General features: G+C 45.8%; 1 protein-coding gene across 3 annotated transcripts; it reads right to left on the bottom strand.

Moving 5' to 3' along the window:
- Nucleotides 1-1221: 1221 nt before the first annotated feature.
- On the bottom strand, nucleotides 1222-21328 carry LOC119845231 (probable pleckstrin homology domain-containing family N member 1). 3 transcript variants are annotated; one of them, XR_006276387.1, is made up of 13 exons: nucleotides 20866-21321; nucleotides 20513-20591; nucleotides 20193-20252; nucleotides 19702-19848; nucleotides 17339-17425; nucleotides 16406-16478; nucleotides 15670-15806; nucleotides 13542-13688; nucleotides 9543-9629; nucleotides 8634-8709; nucleotides 7933-8009; nucleotides 3117-7076; nucleotides 1453-1495 (listed from the first exon to the last, which is right to left on the bottom strand). XR_006276387.1 is itself a non-coding variant. In XM_038377206.2 (12 exons), the coding sequence occupies exons 1-12, from the start codon at nucleotides 20952-20954 to the stop codon at nucleotides 7005-7007; spliced, it is 1131 nt and encodes a 376-aa protein (XP_038233134.2). In that variant the 5' UTR covers nucleotides 20955-21323; the 3' UTR covers nucleotides 1222-7004. The 3 variants fall into 3 exon arrangements, 2 of the variants coding, with proteins under 2 accessions (XP_038233134.2, XP_043355971.1); XM_038377206.2 differs by having other exon boundaries at nucleotides 1222-7076; nucleotides 20866-21323; XM_043500036.1 differs by lacking the exons at nucleotides 1453-1495; nucleotides 3117-7076 and adding an exon at nucleotides 7450-7692 and having other exon boundaries at nucleotides 7892-8009; nucleotides 20866-21328.
- Between the last annotated feature and the right edge of the window lie 1314 nt (nucleotides 21329-22642).

Genomic DNA, 22642 nt, shown 5'->3' with positions numbered 1-22642 from the left:
CCTCTCCTCTGCTGAGGCTGGCACTGGGTCCTAGTGCTCGTCACTGTCATCTTCTATGTGTGCTGGGTCCTGTTTCTGGACAACTGGTGAGTGGCGCGGGGAAGCAGCAGTACCAGAGCAGTTGGGGGGAAGCTTGCACAGAACCTGCACACACTCTATCCAGCTCCAGCCAGACCGATTGCCCCTCCCATGTATAAGGAATGAATTCCCCCACATTGTGTAGGAAAAACAAAATCAAACATCCCATTCTGGATACCAGTCCTTTAACTTTTACAGAACCTTCCATTGAAGGGCTTCAGAGTTATGATGCCCTATGTAATGTTCAACACTGTATTGAACTGTACTAAAATTCAAAGACATTCAATTTTTTTCTTTGATGTATTTTTCTGTACTGGGAAGTACAGGTCACCAGGTTATTCCCTCATGCTCAGCCTAGTTCCACAGGCCAACACATCTTTGTACTTTTAAGGGGTTGCAAAAGCACTGGAGGAAGCTGAACACACAATGTTGTAGGTTTCTCCCTCCCCTCTCCCGCAAGGATTTTAAATCCACTTTTTAGCAGGCTATGATAGAAGGACTGGCAGAATAGGCTAAAGGCAGGTTCTGTCCATTTGGTGGTTCTCTAGCAGTTCAATCCATCATAAAGTTACCTCACATTTGATTTCTTTAGAGTTTCATTCCAAAAACTTAAAGGTAAATAACCCTGAAGTTAGTCATTTTTCTGCCCCAACTCAAACAAACTTCTTCCCCAAGTGGAACACGTTGGGTAAGCATGGGGTGCGATTCAAGAAGGGAAGGAGAACACAGGCCAGTTCCTGCTGATCGTTACACCTGTGTAGCCTTATTGACTTCACAGAGAACAGATTTTTGCACAAGAATAGATTTTGGTCCCTTCTGCCTTTTCATACCTGGTATAAGCAGAATCTCATTCACTTTCCTCCCCTAAACTCTGAGCACTTTAAGGGAAAAAAATAAGCAAGGTCTGCTTGATTTACACAGGTAAAGGAAACAGGAAGCTCTCCCTTCATTCTACACCAGCCTTCAACAACAACCAGATCTGATATAACAAGGGTGTCACTACAGCAGTCTTGGTTGGACTGTTCTTTTTAAAGATCCTTAATGGCACTTTTAAGATGCTGATTTGTTTTGAAGTCTTTTTGTTCAGGGGGACAGAGAACGCAACAGGAAATAGCTCTGTTTTGTCCATTCGAAAGCTGAAAGTCTTAAGATTAAGTTTGTTTAATATTTGTACAGTGATTCTGAAGAGCTAACATAGTACAGAAGTGCTAAATCTTATGACCGGCAGCCATCTAAAGATCTGTGTCACTTCTAGCTGTTACCTTTTTCTTACAGAAAGTTTAAAACAAATGCAAACCATAGGGGGCTGGTGCACACAGAACTCATGCTTAAAAAACCTCATGTCAGAGCTGCTGATCACACATTCCAGAATAGATACTTAGTCCTGCCATGAGTGCAGGGGACCGGACTAGATGACCTCTCGAGGTCCCTTTCAGTCCTATGATTCTATTATATGATTCTAATTGTGGAAGAGCTTGGTGACAGAATGGCCTGATGTGGTGAATCACTGGAGATTAACTACACACACTGGGTATCATCCCACAAATAATATTTGGGTTCAATGTGAAAACAGTAATTCATTGTCCTCAGCCACTGCAACACTGGGATGCAGCTTTCAGAGCAAGACAGCCTAAAATACAATGCCACCCAATGTCATTTTCCCACTACTACTTCCTCTACTTCAGTGGATTTTACTCCTGAGTGGTTTTCTTTTACATAACAAAAAACCTCCCAGAGTGCAGTCAGAGTGAGATGGGATGTGTGGTGTAAAGGCCATAGCTTGGGGGAAACACTGAAGGGCTTGGCTTTGCACTGTGCAGGAGGAGAGGTGAGGGTAGAAGCGCAAAGCTGAAAGAGGTGAGCAGGATGGGGGACGTTGCAGTGTTCACCCTCATACAGAGGAGCACCCCACTAGCTCGGAGGAAGGAGGCCCAGAAGAAGGATACCGTCGCATCCCTCATGCTACCTCTTACTCAGAAGTATCTGTTTGAAGAATTGAGTGTCGTGAGAGTAGAATAAACTTGCTAATTTTACATAAATAAAGAATGTCATTCATACTTAGGTCCTTTCCTCCCATTAGCCTTAGGCCCTCTCATAATCTTAATCTGGCCCTGTCTGTGCCCTCCAACAGCTCTGCCAACAGTCCAACCCAGCAGTATCATCTATTATTCTAACAAGCCCTCCCTCTCACCACCTCCTCTGCTTTAGGAAGTGGGGATTTCCAGGCAGCTGGGAAAGCCAGCTTTCCAGCTACTTAGTACCATCAGAGCTGAAGATCAGTGCTTAAATAATGCTAACATGGTCAAGACAGAGAAGCAAAACTGTTTGATGGGCTGGGGACTAGGAGAACAGTCTCAACTCTTGATGGACTAGCAGGTGGCACTGTCTGTTCGTAATGATGCATTGAACACACCTACAGTACCTGGGGGAAGTTTGCAGAGTGGCCCATCCACTTTATGCCTGGCTCAAGAAACATTTCTACTTCCTACCTATCTAACTGCTTGCCCAAGGACTTATTATTGACGAAAAAATCAGTTCATTTCTTGGCATCTCATGGTTCTGATTCAGGGGGGAAACCCCTAACTGTGCATGATTATAACTCCTGGGGCATTTCAGCAACAGATGATTGAGACGTGGTTCAAAGAAAACAAAGGTTACCCGTTCAGAGTCCCTAGGCAAAGAAATCTTCATACATTACGGTTTCCGTTCAGAGAGCTCTCTCCCTACAATACACAATGACACCTATACAAAAGTATATGTATAGTATTTTCAAGTACATTAAAGGTTGTTTACAAGGAGGAGGGAGAAAAATTGTTCTTAACCTCTGAGGTCACGACAAGAAGCAATGGGCTTAAATTGCAGCAAGGGAGGTTTAGGTTGGATATTAGGAAAAACATCCTAACTGTCAGAGTCGTTAAGCACTGGAATAAATTGCGCAGGGAGGTTGTGGAATCTCCATCATTGGGGATATTTAAGAGCAGGTTTGACAAACACCTGTCAGGGATGGTCAAGATAATACTTAGTCCTGCCTTGATGACCTCTCGAGGTCCCTTCCAGTTCTATGATTCTATACAAGACACTACCCTCCCTGGAAACTATCTTGACCCTAAGAGAGTGACCCCTAGAATGTCTCAAGCATATTGCATTCAGTAGTTCTCTTTTTATCAGAAAAGCCACCTCCGTCCAGCACCTATTATTTGTCAATCCCTCAAGCCTCTCTCAAGGCAGTTTTTACTGTTTATGGAAAATACACAAGATGTCATTAACAGACCAGAACTCTGATTAAGCTATGAGCCAAAGGCAAATTTCTTAGAAACGGACACCATTTCCTGAGTTACCTGAAGCTCTCTTGGTTGTTTATGACAGGAAACAAAACGGTGAGTGGTCAGTTAACATTATAGATGATAGCCCGGACCAGTGGCTTATGGATGGAGAATTCACGCTGACTTCTGGAAACACTGTGAGTAGCTCTTGAAACAAAAATTAAGGGCCCAATCCTTCAGCTCTTACATGAGTAATGTGTGTTGTCAATACTACTGTAGCCAATAGGAGCTGTGGGACTCAGCACCTTTAAAAATCAGGTCATTGCTTTAGGCTCCTAAATATGGATGTAATATGGAAAGGGAGGTGCTGACCTCGCTTGGTTAGGTTTAAAAGCCAGACACTAGTGAACTTGACTGCAAACAGCTAGCAGCTAACAGCAGAGATCAGCATTTCTGTGGCAGTTTGGGTTGTCCCCCATTTCTTTTTTTCTAGGAATAGGGTCTAGGAAAGGAAGGCAAAGGCTACTGAGGCAGCACTAGAAGTGATCTGAGGAGGCGAGAAGACAAAGAAGATGGTCAGATACAGAAGCTGCAGAATGTACGTCAACCTTGAGTGGGTATCTCCGGGAAGCTACTTATGCATGAAATTCGCTTGACAGAGCTCATGGCAGAGAAGATCCAAGGATTAGAGGTGCCCCTGGAGATGATGGAATTCGGACAAGGATTTCTATAATGCAGGAGAGGAGAGAGCAGGTGACACAGACAACCTGAGACGTGCGGACACCTGCTGAACAAAAGGACCTGAAGCGTGAAATGCCAGAAGAGGAGGGTGATCCATGGAAGAACATGACTATGAGAACAAAGCAGAGGAAGAGAATAGCTAGTGGTGCTTGAGTAACAGGTTTGCTGCACGGGGGTATGAGAAGGAGAAACAGGCAGACAGTGGGGTGGTGAGGAAGGAAAGAAGGGAAGCCAGTCCCTGCGGAAGAAAGTAAGAGATGATAGAGATAGCCAGGGACCAGAGCCTAAGGAAAAATGAGGATGAGGTACAGGGAACTGCAAGACAGGACATAAAATAGATTCACACCAAAACCAGGAAGAGACAGGTCTATGTTCATGGCAGATAAATACGAACTAGAAGAGATGCAGAGAAAAGCTACTGGGATGATCAAAGGAATGGAGGGCCTATCTTATGAGAGGCGACTGGAAGAACTTGGCTTGTTTGGCCTAGCAAAAAGGAGGAGATATGATTACTGTGACCCAAGGATGCTCTTGATGCCAACTGGCACAGGGAATGGGCACACAGGGGCACAGAGATCCCATGGGTTCATCAAAAGTGATGGTGTAGTTCTCTACTGGAAGCCTGTGTTGCACTGGTCATCCTAATCATTGTGAGACGTATGGACAGAGAATATGTAAGGAATTGTGTTTATATACTAAAAATATGTTTGCTAGGGCTGTAGGTAAAAGCAGGTCAGTGAAAGGTAGCGTGTCTTGAGACAAACTTCTCCCTGGTGGACCACAGGGTAGTGTGTGTCACACAATACAATCTATTACCATGTTGAGTCAAATGTTTTTGAAGTGCTGGCAGAGACTTCAGAAGGAAATTAGCAGGAAGAGATAAACAGGGCAAGTGGGAGGACCCTATTGTAAGGTGACCATCAAAGATTTGTTCTAGTATAGTTGGGGGAGCAGAAAGAAACCCTGGGCTCCTTCCATGAAGACAAGCTGCCAGCAGGCTTGATTTTGTGAAAAGGGGGTCTCGATCCATTTGATTGAAAATACTGGGGAAAGGACTCAGGATAACCTATTTTGTAGGAGACAGGGGAATGCCTTGTAATTGTTAGTTAAGTTTAGGCTCTAGGAAGTATGGTATGATTTTGTTATTTGTGTCCAATATTCTTACTCACGATCACTTGAATCTCTGTTTTTAATAATAAACGTATTCTTGTTTTTTCTCTCTCTATATATATACATATCTAAGTGTATTGTGCTCAGTAAAGTGGGGCTCCTGACTTGAATTTTGCAAGCTAGATTACACTGTTCCTTTGGGAATAACGCATCTGAGAGTTCTGGGAGTCCTCAGTGGACCAGGGGCATGCTCCAGAGGGATGCTCAGAGGACTCAGGTCGGTGTGTGCTTATTGCTAACCCACAGAGAGAGAGAGAGCGTGAGGCCAGTGGAAGCCTGGACGGGAGTGCTCGTGTTGCCAGAGGCTGGTGGTTTCAGGGAGCCGATCCACAGCTAGCACGGACCACTGCCTCATACTAACTGGGGACTAGGGAAGTGACCCAATTACTCTCTTTAAATACATCAAGGGGGAGGGGGGAAGGATAAACACCAGGGAGGGAGAAGAGCTATTTAAGATAAAGGACAATGTTAGGACAAGAACAAATGGGGCTAAACTGGCCCTAAACCAATTCAGGCTGGGAATTAGAAAGTTTCTAACCATCCGAGGAGTAAGGTCCTGGGACAGCCTCCCAATAGGCGCTGTGAGGCAAACAACTTAATTAGTTCTGAGAGAGAGCTGGACAAATTTTTGAGTGGGATTGTGTGATGGGGTTCCTTGTGAGGGTGGGGGGCAGGACTGGGCAGCCCTTTGGGTCGCTTCTGATTTACATCTAAAAGCTCATGCATAGGGCTTCAGCCAGCCACCTGCAGGGGTCAGGAAGGGATTCCCTCCGCTCCCCAATGTATCCCAGTTTTCTTTTTATCAATCTCTTTCTTTGGAAGCATACAGGATGGCCATGGCTGGAGAGGGGACATTGGCTGGGGAGGGCTAGGTCTCTGACATGACACCGAGCACTCTCTCTCTCTCAGATGCTTGGCTGGCTGGTTGTCGCTCACATGCTCAGGGTCTAGCTGATCACCATATGTAGGGCCGGGAAGGAATTTGCCCCCAACTCAGATTGGCAGTGACCGCGTGGGGCGGGGGGGGGGGGTTTCAGCTTCCTCTGCAGTATGTGGGTATGGGTCACTAGTCAGGATTATCCAGGTATATCACACTTGATTATTTCCCTACTTCTTCAGGGGCCTCAGACACTGGTGCACCTCCATCCCTCCTAATCTCTGCCTGTGGCACATACTTGTCTAGTCTCCTCTGGGCTGTGATACTTTAGTCTCTTTCAGGGTGCTGGGTTTCGTGTGCAGGTGTTGGCGGCCCGTGCTATACTGGAGGTCAGCCTAGATAACTGGGCGGTCCCATCTGGCCTTAAAAGCTCTGACTCTATAACATGAATGCTCCCTTCTGCACAAGGCTTGGGCTGATGGGTTTTAGTCATCCTATTTACACAATACCTTAGGTTATTTCTCTGTCCAAGAAGCAGCAGCCCATAAATAAAGTGATCAAACCAGGAAGGATTTCTCCCCCAGGAGTCTGATCAACTGGGATTATATCTAGGAGGTTCCAACAGGCCATCAGGAACAGCAGCTAATCTGTGCACAAATGAATGAGTCCAGCCAGGGACCGTACCCCACAGGGTAGGTTCAAATCGAGGACTCACAATTCAGTCTTCTCAGTCTGAAGGGGTTTGGATTCAAGTTGTTTCTGGTCCATCTCTAGTTTTGCCAATGGGCTCCCTCCTCCAGCATCCTTAGCCATCAGTTCGGCCCCTGTAGTCAGCGCTGTCACTGGGCGCTAGCCTTTTCCATAGCTCCATAGTTCTAATGGTGCAGCGATTTCTTTGGCACCTTTGGTGGTGGCTGGACAGTCACAGTGTCAAGGTTTTGCTCAGGCTGGAACAGATTGATGTCATCAGATTAATGCCCTAACACAGCAATGCTGCTGGAAGACTTTAAGCGCTTTTAAGATTTTAAGCATTCAGAAAAGGTGCAGCCTGTCTCAATCCAAGTTCTCAAGGGGCTCAGAGCTTTTCTACTTTTAAAATCTTGCAGCCCAGTTCACCATCAATCACCCTTTTGTGAACCCCAAGTATGGTGCAGAGGCAACCAAATGTTCAGTATATGCCGTGTGTCTCCCTTTGTGCAGGAGCCACGGAGCATATGACTCTACGAACTGTGACTAGCTAGCGGTCTCTGCCCTTTAGGTCAAGCTGTAGCGGCTTATGCTTTCTGCAGGGGAGGTGGGGAGTTCAAACCCCCAGGATGATTGTATGTGATACACACTTACATTCTGATTAGGAAAAAGTATTGTGGTCCCCCATGATGAACCCTTTAGGTGGGAGGATGAGTTCCAAGGGAACTGAATGGTCACTCTGAGTGCTAACTGGTTTTGAATCATGGAGGGCCCTTATTGGGGGTGGGGAGAGAAGAACGAGTAGGAGGCAGATAAGCAGTTGTGCATAAGGTTGGGAAAGTCCCAGGTTTGAAAAGCAGCAGCCACACCAGAGCAAAGAAGGAAAAGAGGACTTGTTGCATCTTAGAGACTAACACATTTATTTTAGCATAAGCTTTCGTGAGCTACAGCTCACTTCATCAGATGCTGTAGCTCACGAAAGCTTATGCTCAAATAAATGTTAGTCACTAAGGTGCCACAAGTCCTCCTTTTCTTTTTTTGCAAATACAGACTAACACGGCTGCTACTCTGAAACCAGAGCAAAGAAGGTGTATGGGGGTCATGTCTGACGAGGACCTTTTGTAGGTAGAAGAGGCATTTTTCATAATCTTCAGCGGTGGAGCAGGTGACCAGGATCGGTTCCGTCAGGCTTCCTGCCAAGAGAACAGTGAGGCATGTAGGAACGTTTTGGTGCAGGAATAGTCCACGCGTCCTTCTTCTTGGCCCATGTGTTATCAGCATACGCTGGGAGAGGGCACAGGTATTCCAGCTGTGTGCCAGCAGGCAAAGAGTTAACCCTCCCCCCCCCACCTGCTCAGACCTCTCACAGGTGTACAGGGTGGAGTATTGAGACAAGGCGGAAGCAGATGGGCCAATCAGGGAACACAGAAGACCATAAAAACCTGATAGCCAGCAGCAAGGGAAGTGCATTGGGTGGGGGAGTGCTCCGGCCAGGGTTGGGTGAAGCCTGAGCCAAGGGGTGTGGATGGGAGAGGAGGCTGATTTTATGTAGCTGGAGTCTCTTGTGGTAGAGAAGAGGCAAAGCTCAGCTAATGACTAGGAAGAGGATTCTTCAGTGAGGCTGCTGGACGCAGATGGAGCCTGTAGCCCCATTAGCTAAACAGCCTGTCCAGCCTAGTGTCCTCACCTGGGCCACCTTACCACAGGCCTAGACTAAACAGTTACGGAAGGGACAGCTGACTCCATGGCAATGCAAAAATCCTCACGGCACAATCAGTTCTCACACCCCTCCCCACGATCGTCAATCCCTGGCGTACCTGTGATTTCAAATTCCAGTCTCCCTAGGACAGCAGATTTCTCCTTTGCCTGGATCGCAGCAAGGGGGAGTTTTCCCTTCAAAGAGAAAAGGAAAGAGGAAATGCCGGCAGTGTATAGGCACAGGGTAGCATCCCTCTACATGACCCAGCCCTGTTCCTGTGGTTCCTTCTTGTTATTTTTGTTGCAGCCAGAGCAAAAGCTGCAGCAATGTTCTTATAACTGCAGTTCCTTGGAAAGCAACTGCCTCTGTTTCTGCAGTGCTGTTGTAGTGGTGTGAGTCCCAGGGTATTAGACGAGGTGGGTGAGAAGTTGGTCCAATAAAAGATATTGGCTCACCTACCCTGTCATGCTCAGTTTCTGTTACTCAGCAGTACAGATGCCAACCCATGTGGCAACTGCTTTGAAGTTTAGGAGCTGAAGTTACCTTGAGCCTCCTGGGGGTTAGCTCTGAGCTAGGGCAGAAATGGAGATCAGAGGCCATTTGATACACCACCACGCTGATTTTTAAGGATTCTAACAGAGCCTTACTAGGAATTGCCAAGTCCTGGAGTCCGAGAAGAGGTGGCGGATATGAGAAGGGGTCTGAAGTCACCGCGTGCATCTCCTCAGACTAGGATTGCCCAGTCTAGTATTAAATATCCCAAGCATGGTGGTTTCTACATCTGGGAGAAGATTCCACTGCCCTCGTTATTAGGACATGTTTCCTGATATTCACTTCAAGTTTTCCTTAGCTCAGCTTCATCCCATAACTCCTTGTTATTCCTCCCTGGGCCACCCTAATCAACCCCTCTCCTTCCAACACCTGTAGGGTGGTTCTTGGATTCCCCCCTTAGCTCTTATTTAACCATGCGCTACAGGCTCAGTAAAATTCTTCCGAAGTCAATCCCCTCACCTTCTTCATTATTTACCTTATACGCAATGCTGGTTCTCTCTCTGTCTACGGAGAGGAAAACCAGATCTTCTGGAAACAGCACCAGCAGCCTCTCTTCGAAGTCCTGCAGAGAGAGGTACGTAGCACAGCTTGGAGACAGTGAAGTCACTAACTTGTGCTTAATAGGGCAGTCTTAGCCTGAAGGCAGAATGTGTAGTGATGTAAAATGGGTGTGGAGAGAGACCCTTGGACCTGGTCTACACTATGAGTTTATGTCGTAGTGTAGACATGGCCTAAATCACAGGGTCACTTTCAAGCATTCATTCATCCTAATCTCACACCCCACAAGCAGGTATTTTCCTTTTGTTTGCCATAGCTACAAAATATAAAATATTGGCAGGTCATCTGTCATGGAAGGCTAGGCTGCATTTATTGCACTGCATAGCTCAGTGGTTTGAGCATTGGCCTGCTTAAATCCAGAGTTGTGAGTTCAATCTTTGAGGGGGCCATTTAAGAATCTGGGGCAAAAATTGGGGATTCATCCTGCTTTGAGCAGGGGGTTGGACTAGATGACCTCCTGAGGTCCCTTCCAACCCTGATATTCTATGATTATACTTTTCAGCCACTAGGTAGCATGATGTGCAAAAGCTTATTATTATTAAAGCTAGTCTTAGCCATACCTGGCAGAGCATGAAAGGATCTGTCACGGCTAACCTGGTGGCAGAACTTTGTGACTTTGTCCTGACCCATAACTATTTCACATTTGGTGACAATGTATACCTTCAAATCAGCGGCACTGCGATGGGTACCCGCATGGCCCCACAGTATGCCAACATTTTTATGGCTGACTTAGAACAACGCTTCCTCAGCTCTCGTCCCCTAATGCCCCTACTCTACTTGCGCTACATTGATGACATCTTCATCATCTGGACCCATGGAAAAGAAGCTCTTGAGGAATTCCACCATGATTTCAACAATTTCCATCCCACCATCAACCTCAGCCTGGACCAGTCCACACAAGAGATCCACTTCCTGGACACTACGGTGCTAATAAGCAATGGTCACATAAACACCACCCTATATCGGAAACCTACTGACCGCTATTCCTACCTACATGCCTCTAGCTTTCATCCAGATCATACCACTCGATCCATTGTCTACAGCCAAGCGCTACGATATAACCGCATTTGCTCCAACCCCTCAGACAGAGACAAACACCTACAAGATCTCTATCATGCATTCCTACAACTACAATACCCACCTGCTGAAGTGAAGAAACAGATTGACAGAGCCAGAAGAGTACCCAGAAGTCACCTACTACAGGACAGGCCCAACAAAGAAAACAACAGAACGCCACTAGCCATCACCTTCAGCCCCCAACTAAAACCTCTCCAACGCATCATCAAGGATCTACAACCTATCCTGAAGGACGAGCCATCGCTCTCTCAGATCTTGGGAGATAGACCAGTCCTTGCTTACAGACAGCCCCCCAATCTGAAGCAAATACTCACCAGCAACCACACACCACACAACAGAACCACTAACCCAGGAACCTATCCTTGCAACAAAGCCCGTTGCCAACTCTGTCCACATATCTATTCAGGGGATACCATCATAGGGCCTAATCACATCAGCCACACTATCAGAGGCTTGTTCACCTGCGCATCTACCAATGTGATATATGCCATCATGTGCCAGCAATGCCCCTCTGCCATGTACATTGGCCAAACTGGACAGTCTCTACGTAAAAGAATGAATGGACACAAATCAGACGTCAAGAATTATAACATTCAAAAACCAGTTGGAGAACACTTCAATCTCTCTGGTCACTCGATCACAGACCTAAGAGTGGCTATCCTTCAACAAAAAAGCTTCAAAAACAGACTCCAACGAGAGACTGCTGAATTGGAATTAATTTGCAAACTGGATACAATTAACTTAGGCTTGAATAGAGACTGGGAATGGATGAGTCATTACACAAAGTAAAACTATTTCCCCATGGTATTTCTCCCCCCCACCCCACCCCCCACTGTTCCTCTGATATTCTTGTTAACTGCTGGAATTAGCCTACCTGCTTGTCACCATGGAAGGTTTTCCTCCTTCCCCCCCCCTGCTGTGGGTGATGGCTTATCTTAAGTGATCACTCTCCTTACAGTGTGTATGATAAACCCATTGTTTCATGTTCTCTGTGTGTGTGTATATAAATCTCTCCTCTGTTTTTTCCACCAAATGCATCCGATGAAGTGAGCTGTAGCTCACGAAAGCTTATGCTCTAATAAATTTGTTAGTCTCTAAGGTGCCACAAGTACTCCTTTTCTTTTTGCGAATACAGACTAACACGGCTGCTACTCTGAAACACATCTGGTGTGTATCCACAAGCTCTGTAGCCCATATCTGGGACAGAAATACATGACAACATCCTCTACAGTATATATGATAGAGAATACACAAGTGTCATAACCATACAGCTAAGGGTAGCCTAGAATTCCTCCTTACCAGTAAGGGGTTAAGAAGCTCAGATAACCTGGTTGGCACCTGACCAAAAGGACCAATGGGGAAAGAAGATACTTTCAAATCTTGGGGGGGAGGCTTTGTTTTGTGTGTTCTCTTGGGAAGCAGAGAAGCATCAGGTCAGAAAACTCCTTCTCCTATAAACCATCCTAAAAGTCTCTCATATTACAAAAATTGTAAGTAAAAGCCAGGCAAGGCGTGTTAGATTATCTTTTGTTCGGCTTGTGAATTTTTCCTTTGCTGGAGGGAGGTTTATTCCTGTTTTTTGTAACTTTGAAACTAAGCCTAGAGGAACTTCTGCTGTGTTTTTGAATCTTTTGTTACCCTGTAAAGTTATTTTCCATTCTGATTTTACAGAGGTGATTTTTACATTTTTTTAAAAATAAAATCCTTCTTTTAAGAACCTGACTGATTTCTCTATTGTCGTAAGACCCAGGGGTTTGGGTCTGTGATCACTCTGTAACCAATTGGTTAGGATATTATTCTGAAACCTCCCCAGGAAAGGGGGTGTAAGAGCTTGGGGGGATATTTGGGGGGAATAGGCACTCCAAGTGGTCCTTTCCCTGATACTTTGTTAAATCACTTAGTGGTGGCAGAGTACCCTCCAAGGGCAAAGAATTTGTGCATTGGGAAAGTTTTAACCTAAGCTGGTAGAAATAAGCTTAGGGGGTCCTTCATGCGGGTCCCCATATCTGTACCCTAGAGTTCAGAGGGGGGAGGAAACCCTGACAACGAGGCATTTAAATGCTTATGAAACTGACCAATTTAGAATCTGTGTTGTCATTTCCTCCGTCACAGAAAGCTGCATGTAAATGCAATGTGTCTGTGTGTTTGTAGAGGTATGTACCTAACTCTACATCATAGTTACAGAGGTATTTGGTACCTTACGAGGATATTTTACATATACACAAATCATCTATGTCTGTCTCTCTGGTACTGTGGGATCCTTTTTCACTAGCCTATTTGGCTGACACTCACTTTCCTTTAGATTGCTTATGGAATAATGTTGCACAAGCCAAAGTCATTGATGATTCGTTTAGGGTTTCCCAGCCCGTGAGAATTCTTGAGATTTAGAAAAGTTCTGCCATTTTAAATTGGGAAGAAACATCGTAATCTCGAAATTTCTTGTGAACCAACAAACAGTGACAAAATTCCAGTTTGGGTTAATCAGATCATTTTGTTTTGACCATTTTGAAGTGTTTTATTTTAATTTTCACATTTCCACCCTTCCAAATTTTGTTTTACTCTAAATTTACTAAAACTTTGAAATGAAAAGGTCATCTAGCCTCAAAAATCCCCAACACTTCTCATTTCAGAAATGTATGTTTCTCAAATGGTCGGCATTTTATGATGAAAAACTGGTAGGTTGAAAAATTCCTGACCAGCTGTAGTTTCCATATGCACTCATCTAGCTAGGACCCCAGGCTATCTCAGTCCAGTAACTCCATGTGAACCCAAGCTCCAGATGCTTCCAGTCCTTCTAAGGTGATCCACATGTTTTAGAGCAATAGATGCTGTACGTTACCCCCATGCTGGCATAAGCCACCTGCACCATGGCCAGGTAGTGTATCCGTCCTAGGTGCTGGATGGGTTTCCCTTCCCACTTCAGAATGATGGTGTAAAACAGATGCTTCATCAACTTCAGTTTCTTCCACTGCTCATCACATGGAACCTTTTCCGAGACAGATCAGAATGCAACACAGAAGGGAATAAAAATAGAAGTTTGATGTTTGTTAGCAGCTTGAAGGTGTTAGATGAATGTTCCACTGGTTGTGCATTAGCATAGGACTTAAGAGAGCTGAGCTCGAGTCCCTTCTCTGCCCCAGACTTCCTGTGTGACCTTGGGCAAATCACGTAGCCACTCTGTGACTCAGTTTCCCATCTGTAAAACAGGGATATTAGCACTGCTTTGCCTCAGGGGGATGTTGTGAGGCTAAAGATATTACAGATTGTGAAGCGCTTAGATACTACAGGAATGGGGTCCATATAAGTACCTTACATAAATTTGCATGTGAAGCTAAATTTCCCCCAGGTTTGGGAGGGGACATTTTGTGCGATGTGAGGTTCTGTTTTGGGCCAGTTATAGAAATGGGCCTGATCCAAATTGGAATTTTCCCCAAAATTCAAAGAGCTTTGGGCCTGGAGTTCTGATGCAGGCCTGTCTCTAAATGGCATAAGAATAAGCCTGAACACCTCCTCCCTTGTTGGGAGATTCAAGAAAAATATTTAGTCAAAGCCTTTCCCACCAACCAAGCACCCTTGCCCAGTCTCTCCCCATCCCTGAGATTTTACACACTCCAGGTTGTTCAGTCCCCCATGCAGTCTGTAAGCCCTACTGCACAGCTACGTTTTAGCACATAGGAGCAGTGGGGACAATCAAGTGGTGCCTTGGTCTTGCTGCACTGGTGTGGAGTGGGCCTTTCTCTGGAAGGAAGTCTTAGTGACGGACAGGTTGGGTTGCTGGAAGGGGGATGAGCTGCTAAGGGTAAGGGAGTTTTGCATTGGTGAGGTGGGCTTACCCCATATCACACAATAAAGGTCTAATCCGTATCTAGTGGATCATTGATTAGCAAAGAATAATAAGATCTGAACACCCTGTTGTTGTATTTTGGGGGCGTTTAGGGAAAATAAGGTAAGTCCCTGTCACCATAATAGGACTGCTAGGTTTGTTATTGCTTAAAAAGGGGAATAAGATCTAAGAACTTGGTGTGAGCGGTGTGTTTGTCAACTTTCCTTGGGTTTGTGAGGTAACCTGTGGGCCTGGTTGAACTGGTCCTGAAACATCCTCACACTAAGTGGGTGATTGGAAGAACAGGACCCTTTTTTGAACCTTCAGGTGATCAGGCTCGAGAGAGGAGTGAGGGACTAGGCTGGGTTTGGGCTTACCTGAACTTTTCCTAATTAGAAACATGAAGACAGAATTTGAAGGGGAGAACTGGATGAAAAGCCTTAAGAATATTCACTGTGGTAAAATATGTCACCCCTCAGTAGCATCCAAATGCATGACCCTTCTCAACTTCAGTGTACACCTGTCCTCTGATAGCACTTCATGGCATTGTGCTGTGTCTTATGAGGCTCTGTATAGTACAGGCCAGTAGACACTTCAGACCAAATCTTCCTTTTTGGGAAAGTAACTAATGGGAAGGTTGAATGTCTGGGCTGACTAACTATTTCCCTGTGGTCTGTCAGTCACAGCCCCATTCTGTCCCTCAGAAAACCAGTCGTTCTGCTGAATGTGTCTCAGCCAGTTAGAAAAACTAAATGGCAGTGGTATGAAAGTTCATAGTGTGTTTAGCAGACTTGCTCTCCACAGCCTATGATGGATCTGTGGTGTCCTCAGGGTGTACACTGGCTTGGAGGAAAGGGTCACATCTCCCTCTAGAGTCTGCCTCCAGCCACTAAAACAGGTTAATTGTCAGTTCAGATAGCACAGTGTTGTGCTTGGGGTGGCAGGGCTCACTGCAGCTGATGGGCCTGGTGTCCATCGCTCTGGTATTTTGTTTCTGGCCTCGGTGTGTCATATCCCCACCTGGGAATGCACAGAGGACTTCAGTCTCTCCGCACTCAGGAGCCACTAACATTTCTTGCCCCCATCCCATTCACTCCACATCTACTCTGGGCTTTACCCACCACCTCTAGCAGGGCAGCCTCACCAGGAAAGGAATGATATTGCTGGGGTGGGCTGGACAGTGAGCATTTGCCATCTTGATGTGCTGCTGGATGCTGAGAATCCAGATGTGGAATTCAGCTGGACTCAGGCATGAGATGATCCTGGATTCTATCATGGGGCCTATGGAAGGAAACACACAGCTCTGGCATGCCAGGAAGAAGACAGAACTGCCTCTGAGTCTGATGAGTGAATTCCTCCCAGCACCCCAAGACTTCACAAGCTGGTAGCCAGCCTTGCAGGCACCTCCTTTGGGACCAGTTCTATCCCTGATGCTGAGACAAGCTCATCCCCATCTTGTGGTCCATGATAGTGGGTTCTGGGCTAGTCCCCATCAGAACTAGACTGTTGTCTTGCTCTGCTTGAAAAGACACTGGCCTCCAACAGGTAGGCTCAGCACTTTGAGGGAGCGGATTCAGGAGGATCTATCATTTAGGGTGACTTTAGCACAAAGGGTCACAGTTAACAGTGAAGCTTTGCTGGCTTGAGAATCAGTGGCTGCTGCATTTACATGTGAAGACTGGGAATCCCAATGCCCCTAGCCCTGCCTGGACCTTAGCCCCATTGCATGTGCTCAGCATGGGTGCCCCTGTTCACGGGAATAGGGATGAGGTGGTGCCTGGAATGAACACAGAGGAACAAGGGGCCCTCTTTCCCAGGTCATCACAAGAGGATTTTCCATCTGTTTAAGCCTTTCACGGGCATCTAGAGAGAAAGCTTACCAGTAATTTCAAACATGCAGCCAGTGTCACTTGGCACATCCCTCACTCTCATCCCCGCGAGTGGAAGCAGGCCCTGCAGCAATGGGGAATTACTGTTAGAAAGCAATCATTGTGACTCCCGCCTCTCCACCCTCTCTCAGTCGCACACTCTCCCATAACACTAGACTCTACTTCCCCCACATCCAGTGTTTCCCTGCCTCGTGAAAGCTGGTCCCTTACTTCAGGAAAATTAAATGCCACTTGGGCCCAGTTCTTTCAAGGGAGGCAGCATCACCTAGTTGCTAGACCACTGGACTGGAACTCAGGAGACGTGGGTTTGATTTCTGGCTCTGCTGGTGGCCTTGGGCAAGTCATTGCTCTGCTCTGTGCCTCAGTTTCCCCATCTGTAAAATGGAGATACTGATGTCCTTTGTAAAAGATCTATGGATGAACTCTAGCTCTGCTTTGAGATCTAGGGATGGAAAGTGACTAGAAGAGCGGGTATTGCTATTATTCAACCCTACCATGTAGTGTTAAAGGGCACCCCGTGCTAATTCATATGTCTACTGTGTGCCTCCCCTCCCATCACCCTGCCAGGTTGGCACACCCCAAGCTTTGGGCAACATGCCCTACTGTTTGCTTTGGCTGCTGTAGCTCATCATTCTATACATCTGTGATTCCTTCTCTCCCTTCTGTTGTCTGTTCCCACATCATCATGCCCTGATGATGGTCAGGCCTGGACTCCCTCGCTTTCCTCTGCTTTGAAGTCCCACAGATTGGGACACTCCTTTTGTAGGTAGAGAGTTTTCTAGCTGAGCCCCTGTTCTGATATTTAGTTACTGTATTTGTGCCACAGACGTTCAGCAAAGGGATAGCTTGGTGCCTTGATGGATGAAGCCCAGTACTCCAATGAACAGGGGCTCTACACTGTACAAAGGGAACCCAGTGTTTTACCTGGTAGATAAACATCTTCTTCATGTGATCCACTGATAGAATCAACAGCTGGAAGGGGAACAGCACAATGTACTGTTCAGACATCTCCTGTGGAAATAAGGTTTTATTATCATCGTCCTAAAATGTTAAGACATATTTAAAATAAAATATGATCGAGATTAAATTTCCCCAAGCTCCTTTACCCGTTCTGCATCACTGCAGTATTTCATGTATCTATACGTGCTCACAGTTCCAATAGGTCAGATTGTTTAAGGGCCGTAGAAGGGAGCTATGAGTTGTGCTCATGTAGCAGATGGCCCAGGGTGAGTCAAAATTCAAGCAAATTGCTACTATGAATACATTGCCATTCTATAGCACCTTTCCTCTGAGGATCTCAAACACAAATGAATTAACCACAACGCTGCTGTGAGACAAGGAGTTTAGATATTATTTATCCCCTTTTTAGCTGCCTCTGTTCGCCTTAACTTCCCTGAGAGCTCCCATGTAGACATGACCTGAGATATCAAGCTGTTTTTTTTTTTCAGCTGGAATTCATTCAGTTGTGATCCCATGCAGATCTTACAGAGACAATTTATTTGTCATGTTATTGGAGACAATAACAAGGGGGAAGCCCTAGCATTGGTCTGGAAATGTTTTTTTTATTCCTGAAACAATGAAATCTAAAGTCTTCTTTTTTTGTGTGTGTGTGCCAGAAAACTAGATAAAAACATATATATTTTTTGCTTTTTCATTAAAACATCTCAAAATTCTTTGAACATGGATATTTCCATTTAAACAAACAAAATGTCATCAACATAACATTTTGAATGAAAAATGTCAACCAGTTATAAGACGCTTATGTGAAATCTGTCCACCTTTAGCTGACTTTGGTGAAAAAAGCTGAATTTTTTACCTTTTGCCAGCAGTCCCAAATTCCCTCCTAGCAAAGTATGGCTCCTATTCTGCAGTGCGATTTATAGATTCCAAAGCCAGAAGGGACTATGGTGATCATGTAGTCTGACCTCCTGTATGAAACAGGACAGAAAACTTCCCCAAAATAAGTCCCAGAGTGTATCTTTTAGAAAAACATCCAATCTTGATTTAAAAATGGTCAGTGATGGAGAATCCACCATGACCATTGGTAAATTATTCCAGTGGTTAATAACCCTCGCTGTTAAAAATGTACCTTATTTCCTGTCAGAATTTGTCTAGCTTCAACTTCTAGACATTGGATTGTGCTATATCTTTGTCTGCTAGATTGAAGAACTCGTGATTAAATATTTGTTCCCCATGTAGGTACTTATAGATTGTCATCAAGTCACCCCTTAACCTTCTCTTTTTAAAGATAAATAGATTGAGCTCTTTGAGTTTGTTACTATAAGGTAGGTTTTCTATTCCTTTACTCATTCTTGTGGCTCTTCTCTGAACCCTCTCCTATTTATCATCATCCTTCTTGATTTGTAATCACCAAAATGGGACACAGGATTCCAGCAGCAGTTGCACCAGTGCCAAATATAGAGGTGAAATAACCTCTTTTCTCTTACTTGAGATTCCCCTGTTTAGGCATTCCAGGATCCCGTTAGCTCTTTTGGCCACAGCATTTCATTGGAAGCTCATGTTCAATTGACTATCCACCATGACACCTAAATCTTTTTCAGAGTCACTGCTGCTCAGGATAGAGTCCCCCATTCTATAAGTATGGCAGACATTCTTTGTTTCCAGATATATACATTTATATTTAGCCATATTAAAATGCATATTATTTGCTGGCCCCACTTTACCATGTGATCTGGATCACTCTAAATCAGTGACCTGTCCTCTTTATTTTTTACCACTTCCCCAATTTTTGTGTCATCTGCATACTATATCAGTGATAATTTTATGTTTTATTCCAGGTCACTGATAAATAATGATAAATAGTGTAGGGCCAAGAACCTAGCCCTGTGGGTCCCCACTAAAAACAGACCTGCTCAATGACAATTCCCCATTTATAATTATATTTTCAGATCTATCAGTTAGTCAGTTTTTAATCCATTTAATGTGTGCCATATTAATTTTATATGGTTCTAGATCTTTAATCACAGGGTCTTGCAGTACAAGGTCAAATGCCTTGCAGAAGTCTAAGTGTATATAACATCAACATAATACTTTCATCAACCAAACTTGTAAGCTCGTAAAAAAAAAAAAAAATATCAAGTTAATTTGACAGGATCTGTTTTCCACAATAGCATGATAGCAGATCCTGTTGTGGGCCCGAGGACCAAATTACCCCAGTCTTTCTGCTCCTACATTGCTTTCCCCTCCCCACCTCCCCCCTACCCTCGTACATTTGGGAAATCCCTTGCTAAAGAGACAGAAGGTGCAGATAGGATGAGGATGGTTACCTCCATGTGACAGCTGCGCATAAGAACCAATGAGGACCATACTATTTCCCCAAGAGAGTGGATGCTCCTCCCTTCCCAGCCAGTGATGGGCTGTGTGAATAGGAAGTTCCTTAGTTCCTCCCGTGTTCTCCCCCACAACACTTCTGCCTGGAAGCAAAAACAATGTCTCTTTATTAGCCTGGTGGGAAGTGTTCTGAAAAACATATGGAAACTGGAGGTGGAACCCATGGAATCTAGGTGCAAACTCCTTGACATTGCTCGGGTGTTTGGATGTAAGGTTTGGAGCAGAAGAGATGGTCTTGGATTGAACTGAGACTTAGGAGACCTGGACTCAGCTCCCAGCACCTGCCATTCATCTTCTGTGAGATGTCTCTGTGTACAATGGGGTGAAGAGCATTGTGAGGTGCTCCTGGGGACAGCGTCCAACATCTGACTCTGTTTGTGGCCTCTAGGAGCTACCCTGACACAAATCATAATGGCATTAGACTCACCTGTGGGTTCAGCTCTCTGATCCTCCCCTGAAAATCTTCCTCTTCAGCTAGCCTCAGGTTCTGTAAGAAACAGCGTGTGGATTTGTATGACTGTGTAAAATTGGAGGGGAAAAGTTCTCCCCACACCGTGTGATAGTGAGAACCATTCATCACTGTTTGGGGCTCAGGGCTTATCCATGTAATGGTGTCAGGCACCTTACTGGAGTAGAAAAGCCTAAGTGGTGATGATGACACCGTGCCCCCTTGAAATAAACAGGCCTGGACTCTCCTACCTGACTCTACATGTGACTCTTGGCTTGTGAGGTTCTGCTTATACTCACACCTTCTGTCTCTGTCGTGGTCACGGGGTCCCTGAGATGGAGGGAGCCTTCACTCTGAGCTTCTGAAATGGACCATTTTCTGTCGTGGAAGAGGAAGGGATGGGAAACGGAAGATGAATAGGAGCGGTTCCTTTATTCACTTATCCTATGGGGTTTCGCTAGGTTGTGACATGGACAGGACCGTTAATGTCATGTTCAGGCAGGAGACTCAGTTCTGACAAGGGCGTTTCAGCTTTTAACTGCTTGATTGCTAGGCATATTCCAGCGGGCTCTAGCTGGAAGGTAACCTCTGTGTATCCAGCAAGGCCACCTGGACACTTCCGAATGCCCAGATTCAAAAACACTCTGCCTACCTGCTGCCACCTATTTCCAGCAGCTCCACCTCATCCTGGCATGCCCCTGCCGACGCAGCTCGCCGGGCGCTCATGCTACAGCACCCCATATCTTCTCACCAGCTCCCCCAGGCCAGTCACCTGCCCTCAGCCGCTTCAGCCTCCGGGGTTGAGTCTGAAATTGCAGGCTGACGTGCCGACGTTGTCCCAAACAAACGGTCTGTAAGCATGAGGAGACAGCACAGATGGAGGGAGGAGAGAGGCCCGTGCCCATCCACTTACTTGCTCATTAAGAATGTGCTTGTGGTAGAGGCAGCAGCATCTGAGATGTAAAAGTGTTTCCTGTTAGTCTGAAAACCTTTTCTCTCCCATCCCCCAGTGTCACAGCTTCCGCCTAAAGAAATTGAGGGGGGAGATAAGCAAATGTGACAGTTTGACTGTCAAACCCAACCAAAGAAAAGGATGAAAGCGATCTTTAATACACAGCCGGAGGGATGCCGAGCACAGCAGCGTGGCAAGCCTGGGGGTGCAACTAGGGATCACGTGATGAAAAGGAGGATTTGGGGACAATTTCCAACTAGCGAGGCTGTGGCAGAGTGCTAGGAACCAACAACTGAGCCAACTGCTCACGTAAACACCAATTATTCCCCGACCACCACCCGCCTGCCCAGGTGGCCCTGACTATGCCTAATTAGTGCATCAGAATGGGCTGGGGGAGGACTAAAGCACTAATTAGCCCACTAGCACAGAGAGTAGAAGAAGGCATGGGAAGGAGGTGCTGGCAAGCAGAGGCAGAACCAAGGCGGATCTCTGGGTGGAGAGATCTCTTCCCTCTCCTCTCCTCAGCAAAGGGCTGAAGAGCAACTGGTACAGTTGATGTATGGATGAGTAAGGTGGTGGGACAAGCCATGTAAGCTAACTCTATGGTGGGTGCTTAGCCATGGAAGGGCTCAGAACAGTCTGTGTAGACAGCGCAGACGATGGGAATGGGATATTGCTCTGCCACAGAGCTTGGTATGGAAGAGTCTCCCTAGAGGAGAGTGGGAGACTATTTGAAACTGGACTGAGAATGGGGCTGTGCAGGGCCAGGGTGGGTGGGGAAGATGGGCCTGAATATTGGTCTTTTTCCTCTTTTTGTATTTCAGGGGTTCTATACAACGAAGGGTTTGGTTTTATTTGAATGCTGGCCAGTGAGGTAGTGACTCTTCTAGTACCTGAGGGATTGGTGGACAATGCAAGAGGGGTCTCTTTCAAGACAGTGGAGAGGAAAAGGAAAGGGAAAGAGGAGCTGCTGAAGGAAGGGGGAAAAGGAGAGAGAATCATAGAAGATTAGGGTTGGATGAAACCTCAGGAGATCATCTAGTCCAACCCCCTGCTCAAAGCAGGACCAGCCCCAACTAAATCATCCCAGCCAGGGCTTTGTCAATCCAGGCCTTAAAAACCTCGAAGGATGGAGATTCCACCACCTCCCTAGGTAGAGATGGAAACTGAACTGACTTGATCCTTTTCCTCCCTCTTGGGATACTGAGGATGCGCCATTGGGCTCAGGGTTCTAAGCAGAGCTGTGAAGTTCTTACCCAAATCTGAACATCCTCAACGCTCAGGAGTGCGAGGATTTGGGATTTGGTTTGGCCCATTTTAGAGGCAGAGGGTCAGCTGTAAAATTTGGACCTGGATCTGAACGTCCCCAACTTTGCGGGATCTTAGGAGAGGAGCTGGGTTTTGGTCAGGGCTCACTGGCAGTCGGAGCAGTAATCTACTTTGTTAGATGTACCTCATGTCCTGCATCTCATGGACA

The sequence above is a fragment of the Dermochelys coriacea genome, chromosome 18 (genome assembly GCF_009764565.3).
Source record: "Dermochelys coriacea isolate rDerCor1 chromosome 18, rDerCor1.pri.v4, whole genome shotgun sequence".
In the NCBI taxonomy this organism is placed as follows: Eukaryota; Metazoa; Chordata; order Testudines; family Dermochelyidae; genus Dermochelys; species Dermochelys coriacea.
The sequence above is the reverse complement of the archived record's forward strand: the minus strand, read 5'-3'. Positions and strand labels throughout refer to the sequence as shown.